This window comes from Lacerta agilis, chromosome 15 (assembly GCF_009819535.1).
Source record: "Lacerta agilis isolate rLacAgi1 chromosome 15, rLacAgi1.pri, whole genome shotgun sequence".
Lineage (NCBI taxonomy): Eukaryota > Metazoa > Chordata > Lepidosauria > Squamata > Lacertidae > Lacerta > Lacerta agilis.
This window is the reverse complement of record NC_046326.1, coordinates 23,020,599-23,032,748: the sequence shown is the minus strand read 5'-3', so window position 1 is coordinate 23,032,748 and position 12,150 is coordinate 23,020,599. Positions and strand designations below refer to the sequence as shown.

The 12,150-nt window shown below is 43.0% G+C and overlaps 2 protein-coding genes across 2 annotated transcripts in view; both read left to right on the top strand.

Moving 5' to 3' along the window:
• The first annotated feature begins 652 nt into the window (after positions 1-652).
• LOC117060334 (protein NEL-like) lies at positions 653-4,752 on the top strand. The gene is made up of 3 exons (XM_033172548.1): positions 653-925; positions 1,771-1,858; positions 4,534-4,752. Exons 1-3 carry the CDS (start codon positions 711-713, stop codon positions 4,750-4,752), a joined length of 522 nt encoding a protein of 173 aa, XP_033028439.1. The 5' UTR covers positions 653-710.
• A 6,911-nt stretch (positions 4,753-11,663) lies between these two features.
• LOC117060333 (multiple epidermal growth factor-like domains protein 6) overlaps positions 11,664-12,150 on the top strand; it is a 44,025-nt gene continuing 43,538 nt past the window's right edge. Inside the window, exons 1-2 of the mRNA XM_033172547.1 lie at positions 11,664-11,700; positions 11,897-12,004. Coding sequence (XP_033028438.1) covers positions 11,664-11,700; positions 11,897-12,004 — 145 coding nt within the window. The remainder of the gene's footprint in view (positions 11,701-11,896; positions 12,005-12,150) is intronic.

The following is a 12,150-nucleotide window of genomic DNA, read 5'->3' as shown; positions in this document are numbered from 1 at the left end:
AGTGCCTCTGGACTTGTGTTGAGTGCCTTTCGAGAAGCCACTCTGTGAATCTCCCCATTGCTAGGATTGCTGGTAGGTCTCCCAGGCCAAAGGTTTGTCTTCCAGACATTGAGTCGTAACACTGTTCTACTGACCTTCTGAACTGAGAGGATTGTGGCATACAGGGCCAGACTAAGACCTGGGAGATAAGTGTCCAAATCCCCACTAAGCCATGAAACTCACTGGGTGACCTTGGGCTGGTCACTGCCTGACACCCCAAACTACTACACAAGGTTGTTGTCAGGATTAAATGAGGAGATTGAGAACCACGTACACCACCTTGAGCTCCTTGAAGAAAAAGAGGGGCAAATTATTAATTTATTGCATTTATATCCTGCCTTTCCTCCATCATGAAACCCGAGACAGCGTACACGTGAGAGCCAATGGGGTGTAGTGGTTAGAGTGTTGTACTAGGATCTGGGAAACCAGGGTTTGAATGCTCACTCGGTCATGTAGCTCACTGGGTGACTTTGGGTCAGTCACTCACTCTCAGCTTAACCTACCTCACAGGGGTAGGAGGAGGAGAATGATGTAGGCCACGTTGAGTTCTTTGGAAGAAAGGTGGACTATAAAAGCGACAGACAGACAGACAGACAGATGTGGCCCCCAGTTGCTCTCCAATCCAGGTACTGATCCAGACCTGCTTAGCTTTAGCAACATGGTGGCCTCACATGCCTTCAGACAATTTCTGTTGGGAAGCAAGATCTAGTATCCTGGCTCTGCTATCCTTGCCATCTCCAGGGACCATTTTCTTCTTTCTTGCAGGAGCTCTCTCTCTTTCCATGAGCGATGAAGATATAATCTGTAAGACTCGGTGCCTCATTAACTGCTCAAAAGGATACTACCACACCTCTGGCAACTGCCTCGAGTGCCCTGTTGGATTCTTGTAAGGGAGCACCTTGGGCCAGTGGTTGGGGGGTGGTGGCAGGGTGTGTGTGTGTGTGTGTGTGTGTGTGTGTGTGTGTGTTACACAATGAAACTAGAAATGCATAAAAGGATCCCAGAGGAGCTTCTGTTTGTTTCTGTGCTCAGAAGAGGCTAGTAGGGAGGTGGCACTTTACAGAGGTTTCCAGGCAAAAAGGAAAAGCAAGTAGGGCTCTGCCCCAAGGTCCATACAAACTACAATTCATTATTGGAGAATCCATAAAGGGAGGGGGAGGGGACAGAGGAGAAGCAGGATAGTAAGGACAATATTTCAGAGTTGGGTGAAGGATGAATTTAGAATGGGATGAAAGTATTAGAAAGAAGGACCTTGGAAGATTTTGCAGATCGTAGGGATGGAGGAGAAATTTGATTTAGTATGCCTTTAAAGCCAAATATATCAAATCCACACTGTCTGAAACAATATGCGACCCAGAACACAGCTATCCTTTTAAAATTCTCACTTCTCTAAATTTTTTGCTGCAGTTCTGCAACCAGTGTTTGCTAAAATGCACATGCACAATTAAAGCATGCATTAAAATGTATGTATCAGTGAAAGTAACATACAAAATACATTATATCAGGGGAAATGGCTTGCAAAAAATGTGTACTTTAGTTAAAACTACCTACTGAGCCTAAAAAGCTACTTTCCTTTGGGTGAACTGGAAGAAAACTTTCACTTTGAGTCTCACTATAGGGTGATAGTATGAGAGTCAATTGAGGTTCAGCTGAGGCTTAGCCCTTGCTGTGGGGAACTCACAAGGAGCCAAAGGTCAGTTTGACTCAAACCTTTGTTGCTTTGCTTTGCAGCTGCCCAGGAGGTCACATGGCTCCACGCTTATGCCCCATAGGAACCTATAATCAACTTACAGCTCAGGAAGATATTGCATCCTGCCAGGTAAATGAAACGGGGTGGGAAAGGGGAGAGTATGGAGAGACTCAGTAGCTAAAATGGGGTTTCTGTTCATACTCAGAGGCTACTCAATTGCTGGATCCTTCTTGTTTCTTCAAATAATAAGGGAGGGAGCCCCACCCACCATGGGCATAGTCAGGCTTTATTTGGGGGGGGGGCAGAACTGAGTTATCTGTGACACAATTGGTCAGTTAAGTATTTTTTTTTATTTACTTGATTTAGGGGGTTAGGTGCCCCTTTGCACCCCCTGGCTATGCCCATACCACCCACACAGACCATCAGTAGCTGATTTTTGAAATAAAATTTACCCAGGAGCAGAGTGGGAGACAGATCTCATGCAGTTTAACGTGGGTTGGGAGGCAGGTAGAGCACAAAGTAAAACCTGTCAGCTGGCATAGTGCTCTACTGATTATTGGAGCTAAAATGAGGGAGCAACTATGTGAAGTGGCAGTGCTGAAGGGCCTAGACATTCCTGGAATGAGGCTCTATAGATTGTCAGGGCCGTCTTCAAAGCATATAGAGCCAGCTGGAGGCTGTTTTAAACTCAAGGGCTGGTAACACAGGCTCCTGTCCAGATCCGTCCTTACCTCCCATCTAAATTTATTTGGCATAGAAGATAGCGGTCTCTGAGTTTAAAAAATGCAACTTTCATCATCTGGGTATCAAAATCCCAGCCATTAGATGTTCTGAATTACAATAATATGTTCAGTTGTTCTCCCTCTGCCAGGCAAAACAGGGGGGGTGTTCCCAGATCCTGTGATTAACACATCTCTGCAGTGCTATTTAAGAGAAATGACTCTTTCATCAGCTGCTCGTAACTGACATGAGCCCAAAAGAATATTGTGGGATTCTTTCTGATGTGTTTGGGTTGTTTCTTAACATCTTGGGCATTGCAAAATGTGAGCACCGGTTCTTCTGCTTTTGACTTTCTTTCTTTCTTTCTTTCCCTCTTAAATATTCCTGGTGCCAAGGAAGCTCCCACAAAACACCCCTGCTTCCATCTTCTGCCAGAATAAAATAACAAGAGTTCATTGAGTTTATCCTTCTCTCTGATACAGAGTATATGTCAACAGAGTGCATTCTACAACACCAGCACTACCAGTGAAAAATCCCACCTCTGCAATATGACATGTCAGAAATCATCAAGCCACAGCAAGGCTAACTGGGGTTCTGTTTATTCATCTTTATCCTGTTCTCAGGCAGGTGGGGGGTTCAGTCCTTTTGGTTTCCTGGTCCAGAGTTGTTTAGGTTTTATATGTAAGTAACTTGACCTTAAAACTGGCTTGGTGGCCAGTGCAGATCAAGAAGAAGAAGAAGAAGAAGAAGAAGAAGAAGAAGAAGAAGTGGAGGAGGAGGAGGAGTTTGGATTTGATATCCCGCTTTATCACTACCTGAAGGAGTCTCAAAGCGGCTAACATTCTTCTTTCCCTTCCTCCCTCACAACAAACTCTCTGTGAGGTGAGTGGGGCTGAGAGATTTCAGAGAAGTGTGACTAGCCCAAGGTCACCCAGCAGCTGTATGTGGAGGAGGGGAGACGCGAACCCGGTTCACCAGATTACAAGTCTACCACTCTTAACCACTACACCACACTGGCTCTCTTAGCATTGGTGTGATATTGTGCCCACTGCTCACTACCCAGACCACAATATGCAGTAGTCTAAATGTGAGCTTACCAATGTATGAGTTACAGTGGCCTGACTATCCTTGTCCAGGAATAGCATAATTGATGCGCTATCTGAAGTGATGCTAATGGGCCATTCCATTGTCACGGGTGGGACACTTGGACCATATTTTTTTGGTATTCACACATGTGTAACAATGTAAATATACATAAAAATTAACAACCAAAATTTAAACTATGTTCTTAATAAGATACTGAACATTTTACTATTTTTTATTATTTTTATAGATATTTTTGACAATTTTATTAAATGTTAAAGTATTGTCACGGGTGGGACAAAAAACGGACATGGAGCTTGAGATAAGTTTGATTTATGGAAAAACTGTGAGTTGGGAGGTGAATCTTATCCTATCTTATCAGCATATCTGTTTAAATCAATATTTATTGGTTACAACTATACAATCAGAAATTAAGTTTAAGAAATTCAACGATACAAAATTAAGCAAAAAATGCTGTCACGGGTGGGACAATCATCAGAAAACATTTAACTTGAACACTTCTGTGAAGACTACATGGGTGGACTTTTGAAAAGAAGGTCCATAAATTAAACTTCTTTTGTCTTTAGCTTTAAAAAAAATGGTTAGACTGCACGTTTGGAATCTTCCTCACCAAAGTCCAGCGCTCATCTAGCATTCTTATCAGGCTCATTTTTCATGGAATGGCCCTAATGGCTTTGCCCTTGGAGGTCACCTGAGTCCACCACACATGAGTTGGATTTAAAAAGTTGCCCAAAGATCTGGCACATGAAGTAAGAAGAGATCACGAAATGGAAGCAAAAAATGTTGGCGTCATAAAGGGCAAATGCTTGTTCATGAGTTGTGTCACAGATACCCAGACATTTGGCCGCTAGTGAAATGTTATTCGTAAAGATCTTGGTTCCAGTAATGGCAAATTGGGAATGCAGCATTTCTGTGACTCTTTTGGGGACTCCATTCCACTTAATAGCACACCTCTTAAAGGTTCATAACTTCCTTGGCAGGCCTGCCCAGATGGTTACATCAGCTTGGACACCCGAGCTGGGTGCCAGGTATGTCCAGATGGCTACCAGTGTGATCCACAGATGGGTCTACAGAGAAAGTGTATCCCTGGTCAGTATTCACCGGCTGGAGAGATGGAGTGTAAGGAATGCCCCAAAGGATATGTCTGCCCTGATGGACAGGAGATACAGGTAGAGAGTATCACACCTAATGCTAGCTGAGCTCCTAATTAGTGTTCATTTTTTAGATGAGAAGGGTAGGATGTGTCATTTTTATGTTGATATAGTATAGGCACTTTTAGGTAATAATACTTTCCAATATTTTGATGTATTTTAACTTGATATTGTATCTTCTTTCTTTCTTTCTTTCTTTCTATTTGTAAAGCGCTTTGAGACAAAAAGTAGTGGCAAATAAGTAATAATCATACATACATACATACATACATACATACATACACATGGTTTTTTTAACCTCCCACTTAACTCTATTTTTGGTTGAAATTTTATTTTGTTTGTGTGTTAAGGATCATGTGGTTGTTTGGATAATTTTGTGTTGGGGAAAGGCACCCTCGTCAAATTGTTCTCTGTTTTCTCTCTTCAGCATTGCCCAGGTGGCCACGAGCCCAGTCCCAGCCATACCTTTTGCAGAGCCTGTTTCCCTGGCTTTTTCTCTACAGAAGGAAGTCCAGAGTGCCAGCCTTGTCCAACAGGTAGGCTGTTCTTCTGAGCCACCTTGGATGCAAAACACAGGCAGGCCCTGGATCAATAATAACTCTATGCTTTTGCTTCCAAACCCTTGAAATAGTTCTGATTAAAGCAGTGGCTCAGTGACAGTCTGGGGGCAGTAGATTCGTGAAGATATTTCAGCAGCAATTAGGTTTCATTTGCTCCATGTTGATCGCAGGAGAGCAAGACAATACTGTGTGACAAAGATGTGATCTTCCCTTTCTTCTTTATAGTAAAAAGTGCAGTGATATGAGATAAAAGTCCTGTCCTTATATCATCAACTGGATAGGAGGCCGCACACACAATATTTAGGTAGGTTTCTGCTTTGGTCTATGGGTTAACACAATAAATGCTATTCAATATTTAGGCAGGCTGAATCAGCCAGAGATGCTAAAATCCCTGGTTGTTTTTCTATGAATGGTGCCTCTCATATTCTGCCAAAGACTTGGAGAAAGTGATTTATGACAACCCAGCGGCTTAGGGGAAAACTGAGGACTTGAGCATATTAAAAAGTGCATGTGAATACACCCTGGTTTGACATGCCATAATCATTAATAACTTTGTGTGCGCTGATCTGGGGCTCCAGATTTTGGCACAATTAATGCACTTTGCAATTTTTATTTTTATTTTTTAAAAAATGAAGCTTCATTTTCCCAGTCAGCTCCTGATGTCCATCTCGGGAGTTGGTACCCAGTAAAATAGCTTTGAGTTTCTTAACAGTGTAAGGAATAAATGTTTTGGGGAAAGGGTCTTTGTGTCTGTTTCATGTCTCTCTGTGTGTCTTCAGCAGATGCTGAAGTGGAATTCTGTGTGACTTCAACTTATTGATTTGTAATAACCTCAGCTTGGGAGAATCTGTGGGTCAGGCCAGCCCACCTGAATGGGTCCTTTCAGGTCCTTTACAGCCCTACATTTCTATGACTTGAAGCAACTTGGCAGGCTCAACTTTTTAAGTCTCTGGGAAAGCTGAAAGTAAAGCCTGGGAGATTAGATGTGCTCCACCAGTAAATAAGTGAATTCTCAATTGCCCCCCATAAGCCATTTAAAGAGCTCCTTGCTCTTAACTACTGCACACCTCCCCCTGCTTGATATTCCAGAGACGTCTTGATAATCCCGTCCTCAGGATATCGCTAGCCTGTCATTGTAGGAATGATCGGGGTGTTGCAAATTCATCACTGTGACATTAGCACTGAACCAAATATGACAGGAGGATGGGCAGAGGGGAGCTCAGACCTTTGTTTTTAAAAGCAACAATTGCCTTTGAGAATTATGAAAGCGTAGAATGTTATTAGAGATGATTAATTGGCTGAAATGGCTCAGAAAATTACAGAGAAAGACAAGCAACCAGAATTAGAGTTTGCTTCCCACTGCACACTGTCTCTCAGCATAAAATCGGGCTGGAAGGGAATCAAATATCTGAAATAATTCATGCTGGAAATTTATTTCCCTCTGGAGATGGGAGAAGAGTTATCTGTGAAAATCACCTAAGCACTTTTTATGGGGAGAAGATGGGAAGCAAATGCATGTGGCTTACCCTTATGAGTTTTTATTTTTTTAAAATATATATACATATATATATATGCCCAATTATTTTTATAACAACGATGCCCAATTATTTTTATAACTTAGTGACCCCTTTACACCATAGAGTATTTATGTTGGCCTGTTTGAATGCCTTTCCGTCCTCCGTGTTGGATGGAAGGCTCAGAGGCATTCCTTACCAGAAAAGACTCTGCAACTGTGGCAAGAATGTACCCGATTCTCTAGACCACATAATTCTGGACTGTCCTCTTTTTAACATCCTCCGTGCTGATTTTATAACGTCCTCTCTATGGCTTGAGGCCCCACCTAACAAACAACTCAAGGTGCAGTTCCTTTTGAGAGATGACTCCCCAACACTCACTAGAGCTTTGGTACAATTTCTGATCAGGATCTTTGAAGTTAAATCAGGGGCTGTTCGATCTACATAATAGGCTGAGGAGGATCCTCTTTTTACTGTATGTAATATAAATATAATGCATATGGATGGCCTTTTTCTTTTATGATTTTATTGTCTTATATATGCCAATAAAGGTGTTGAATTGAATTGAATATACATATATACTATGAAATTCATATTACATTAAGGCTGCATTCTTCTCCAATGCACCCATAGGCAAGGCTTTCTCTGCCAAATTATATGAAAGCACTTGCAAACATGCTGGTAGTGTGATCTGAACAACTACCCCAAATCAAAGGTGTTTTCTTTTTTTCTTTTTTTTGCAAATTGTATGAACTTGAACCCATAAATGCACAGCAGAGATAACTGCAAGGCTTCAGTGCTGCCTGTTTCCCAGGCAAATTAGGAATGGTTGGTGGCATGTAAAAATACTCAGCGGCACTTCAGGCATCGCCACTGGGCTTTTTATTTTTTTACTCTCGTCAAGGTGGGTTGACTAAACACTTTCTAGCTTCTGCCGGTTTCTCTTTTTATCCCATTCTAAATTATCTGTCTGTAGTATGAAATAATAAATGTGAAGTTATAAAAGCATCAGCCTTGGGAATTCTGGGTGGGCAAGGAAGAAAGGGCTCAGCATACATGCATAGCGAAGACCAGGGTCACAAGCCCTGCAATATCAGAGCTGGTCTCCCACACAGGAATAGGGTGGTAGGAGAAGGCTGTAAGGTAGGTACCTGCATTCCAGGGAGGTAATGGAAAAGTGGAAATTAAGACAAGGAAAAACACAGGGTGTCAATCAATGGTGAGGATTCTCCAGCCCATGGACCTAGTAAAGCCTACTAGGCCTCCCTATCAGACTCGTGAGACCATTTTAGCCAAGCCATGGCCACAACTGTCATCATTTATGACACTGAGTGTGGAGCAGGTAAAGGTCTGCCTGGGCCACAAAGATATTTGCAGGCACCAACAATCGGGGAATGGGACCCATGACATGGTGATTTGCAAACACCAAGAATGAGCTGATCATTGCAACTTTGCTTTGCAAGCACTGTGCTTTGCAAGCCCTGATGATAAGCTGACGATTGAGGCTTCTGTGCACAATGCTATGCTAACAATCAGATGATTTACACTGATATAAAAACATTCTGTTTTAAATGCGTAGTTTAAAACTTAACTTTCTTTCAAAAATACACCTTTGGACATATTATCTTGTACATTTTTTTGAGCCAAGAATTGTGTCGGGCAGATAGCTGTGTTCCAATCCTCATGCTAAGTCCAGGAGGGGCTGATCAGGTCAATTTGCTTTGAAATTTGTGAAGATCAGATTTCTTAAGCATCCCTGGTCACAATACGTCAGGCTAGCTTTCAGCACTGGACAGCTCCTTAATGAAAGCAGTTAAAGCTTTGCCGAGCTGTTTGCTTCGTGGCCTTCCAGGCCCAAAGTTCCGTCTCCTGGGGAGATTCAGGCTCTCCCCTTCTTCACGACTTGTTGCCCCATTGGAAGCCAAAGTATTTAATGAGCACATCCAGGTACCTCCCACTGTGCCACTGTAGTCAGTAACTTGATTTTGATCTCTGTAATGAGGATCCTCCTAATTAAATAATGAAGTGTTCCTGTATTCTGGCTGCCTTGATGTCAACTGATAAAAGGCAAAATGGAATGATTGATGTTTCATGAAAAGCCTTGGTGGTTCACTTCCAGCAGTGGTCTGTAATTCACTGTTATGGAAATCAGATAACATTGGGTCTTGGGTTTCCAGGCTTTCGGCTTCTGGTATTAGTGTCCGATGAATAGAGAGCAGCCTGCTCCCAGGAGCATTCATTGTGCAAAATAAGGAGCTAGGAGAACGTGTGCTGGCACCAAGGCAGTTTCTAGAGGTTGGTACAGAATATTGTCATTTCAGAGTGGTTCTGGCAGAGCAAGACACAAAGTCTTTGTCTACAAAAATTGGCCATTTTTGACATAATGAAACATTTGCAAACCAGTCTTTTCTTAATATTAGCAACAAAGCCTAGAAAGGGCTTATAAAACTCACACAGATATTTATGAGCAGAGTGAGACTTTGTGCTGATCATCACCTGCCTTGCCCCAACCTCCAGCCCTAGGAGCCTTCAGAACAGAACTGCTGCCATGGTCATTATGTGTATGTGTCTTTTGATGAACTGAGTGGAAGATTATGAGTCATGGGGGTGGGAAGAGAGTATGTATGAATTCAACAGTGTTTTATTTTGGGTTGGGACAGGGGTGGCGCTGTGGGTTAAACCACTGAGCCTAGGGCTTGCTGATCAGAAGGTCGGCGGTTCGAACTCCCATTGCTCAGTCCCTGCTCCTGCCAACCTAGCAGTTTGAAAGCACGTCAAAGTGCAAGTAGATAAATAGGTACCACTCTGGCGGGAAGGTAAAAGGCATTTTTGTGCACTGCTCTGGTTCGCCAGAATACTGAGGGAAGCAGAGATTAACAGCTGTTCCATCGCTACTTTGGAAACGACATCTCCCTGGATGTTAATTCCAAATTAATTCTGATTTCACTTTGAACGTTGCAACGCAACATGATTTTCAACTACTTTGCTGAGGGAAGGTGGAGGTATTGACACTTTGCAAGAGTGACTGCCGTCATGACCTGATATCTCCTCACTCCATCATCTCCTGCTTTAAGCAGTATCATTAGGGAGAAAAGCAGGGAGAGGACTTGACCTCTGATATCACTTGGTTTCCTACTGCTCTGCAGATTGTGGGTGTCCATTTTATTAGTGTTCAGGGGAGTGTGGTGCCATTCTTTATCTTAAATCTGGCATCTCATGCTCATTAGCTCTAGAAAGAAAGAAAGAAAGAAAGAACTTTTAAACGTTGTCAGAGAACTAAGGAGAATGGAATAGTGCATTTAGCCAGCCAACCATTTTTCACAGGTTCTGAGCCATTCCTATCAACATAGACACCATCTTGCCCCTTCGCCGATTTCACCAGCTGCAGTGAAATCATGCAGGTGCTACAATAATGCATCCCTTGTCCACCACATCACATCCTGTCACTTTGGTTTTTCCTTCAGGATATTCTTGTCCTCATGCCGGCACCATTCAGCCCCACCCCTGTCCCCCTGGCTCTTGGGGCCCAACTCCCAGGCAGACTGAGAGTCCAAAGTGTAATGGAAGTGCCTGCTCTGCAGATGGCCTGCGTCAGGTGCATCAGGCCCAGGAATCCACTCACTCTGCTGGAGCCCTCCAGTGCCAGCTCTGCCCTTCAGGTGACTCTTCTTTCTTTCTTTCTTTCTTTCTTTCTTTCTTTCTTTCTTTCTTTCTTTCTTTCTTTCTTTCTTTTTGCATTATACTGATTCGTTTATCCGCACAGTATTTGGGGGAGCCCGTGAACAGGCTTCATTTGATGTCATGTGGACAGTGGAATTCAGGTCAGTGTTCAGTGTCTGAAGGAAAGCACAGAAACTAGAAATGAGTCAAGTTTCGTGGTTCAATGGAAGGCCCGCTTTGTCGCTACACCTGGATTACAGAACTCCCTGCTTCAAGAACGAACCCTTTCTGATGGCTTTTCACTGCCTTCTGAGGACATGCTTATTCCAACAGGCCTTAAATCTATTTGGCAAATTTGCTTTGGATTTTCTTCTGCTGCTCTGCTTGCTTTTAGCAATTTGCTTTGGCTTCTTAATTACTATTTTTGTTATTAACATTTTGCAATCAAAAAGCAGAGTTGTGACTAGCGATATCCTCATTACAGTAAATATTGTATTAAATATAACCAAGTATTTATCTGTAAGCCACCCTGAGCCCTGTCAGAGGAAAAGGCAGGACATAAATATATAATAATAATAATAATAATAATAATAATAATAATAATAATAATAATAATAAATAATACAGTGGGTGCTCAGGTTGCGAATATGATCCGTGCGGGATGCACATTCGCAACCCACACCGCTGCATCTGCACATGCGTGTGACACTATTTGGTGCTTTTGTGCATGCGCAAAGCATGATTTAGTCCCAAAACCCAGAAGTAAAGCATTCCGTTACCTCCGGGTTCAGTGTGGTGCGCAACCTGAAATTGCGCAACCTGAAGTGGCTGTAACCTGAGGTATGACTGTACAGCTTTTTAAAAAGTTGGCTGTAATGTGTCTTTTAAAAATTGTTTAGATGTTGGGGGTTTGGATTATATATTGTTAGCTTCTGGGTGCATCACGCCCAAATATAGTTCGTAACTGGCTTACGCAAGCATGTACCCCTTTAGATAGCAGGTGGGGAGATTGTTTGAATGAGTGATTTCCAAAGGGTAGATAGATATTTCCGTATGGCAGAAATATGCTCCCCCACTTGCAGATTGAAGTGGTAAAGTCCAAGTATGAGGTTTCCTGATTGTGAATAGACTGTGTGAGGTCTACTGGGGAGATGACTCTCACCTGAAGTCATTATCAGGGGCCCTGCTATTGGAGGGGCCTGTAGGCTGGGTCCCAAGAGGTGCAATGGTTGCCTCTGAATGCCAGCTACTGGCGAACCCAAGTGAGGATAGCGCTGTTGCACCCAGATCCTGCCTGCAGGCTTCCCAGAAGAGGCATCTCATCAGCCACTGTGAGAACAGGGTGCTGGATTAGATTTGGCCATTGGGCTTGATCCAGCAGCCAAGTTCAACTTATATTCTCTCATCTTGCAGGCCTCTCTCATCTTGCAGTTCTACTTATATTCTCTCATCTTGCAGACCACTTCTGTGCTGATGACCTCATGACAGCTCCATGCCCCGCAGGAAGCTTTGAGCCCAAGGAACGTTTCCCGAGGCCCAGCGATGGCTCTTCTTCGTACTTTTCAGGTTTGTGCCTTATATTATCTCTGTTTTGCACAATGGGGAAAGCTGTTTCGGCTCTAAATCACACCACTAATTAGGCCCTTCTACAGTGGCTGACAGTTATAGTGCTTATTTACTACCCTCTGGCATAAAGCAAGGCATGTTAGACA

What these genes read in the sequence shown, in the direction of transcription:
- LOC117060334 (XM_033172548.1), top strand. Translation starts at nt 711, where the DNA reads ATGCCTTCAGACAATTTCTGTTGGGAAGCAAGATCTAGTATCCTGGCT. An exon ending in GAGTGCCCTGTTGGATTCTT is followed by an intron (nt 926 to 1,770) that starts GTAAGGGAGCAC and finishes TTTGCTTTGCAG; the next exon opens with CTGCCCAGGAGGTCACATGG. An exon ending in AAGATATTGCATCCTGCCAG is followed by an intron (nt 1,859 to 4,533) that starts GTAAATGAAACG and finishes CTTCCTTGGCAG; the next exon opens with GCCTGCCCAGATGGTTACAT.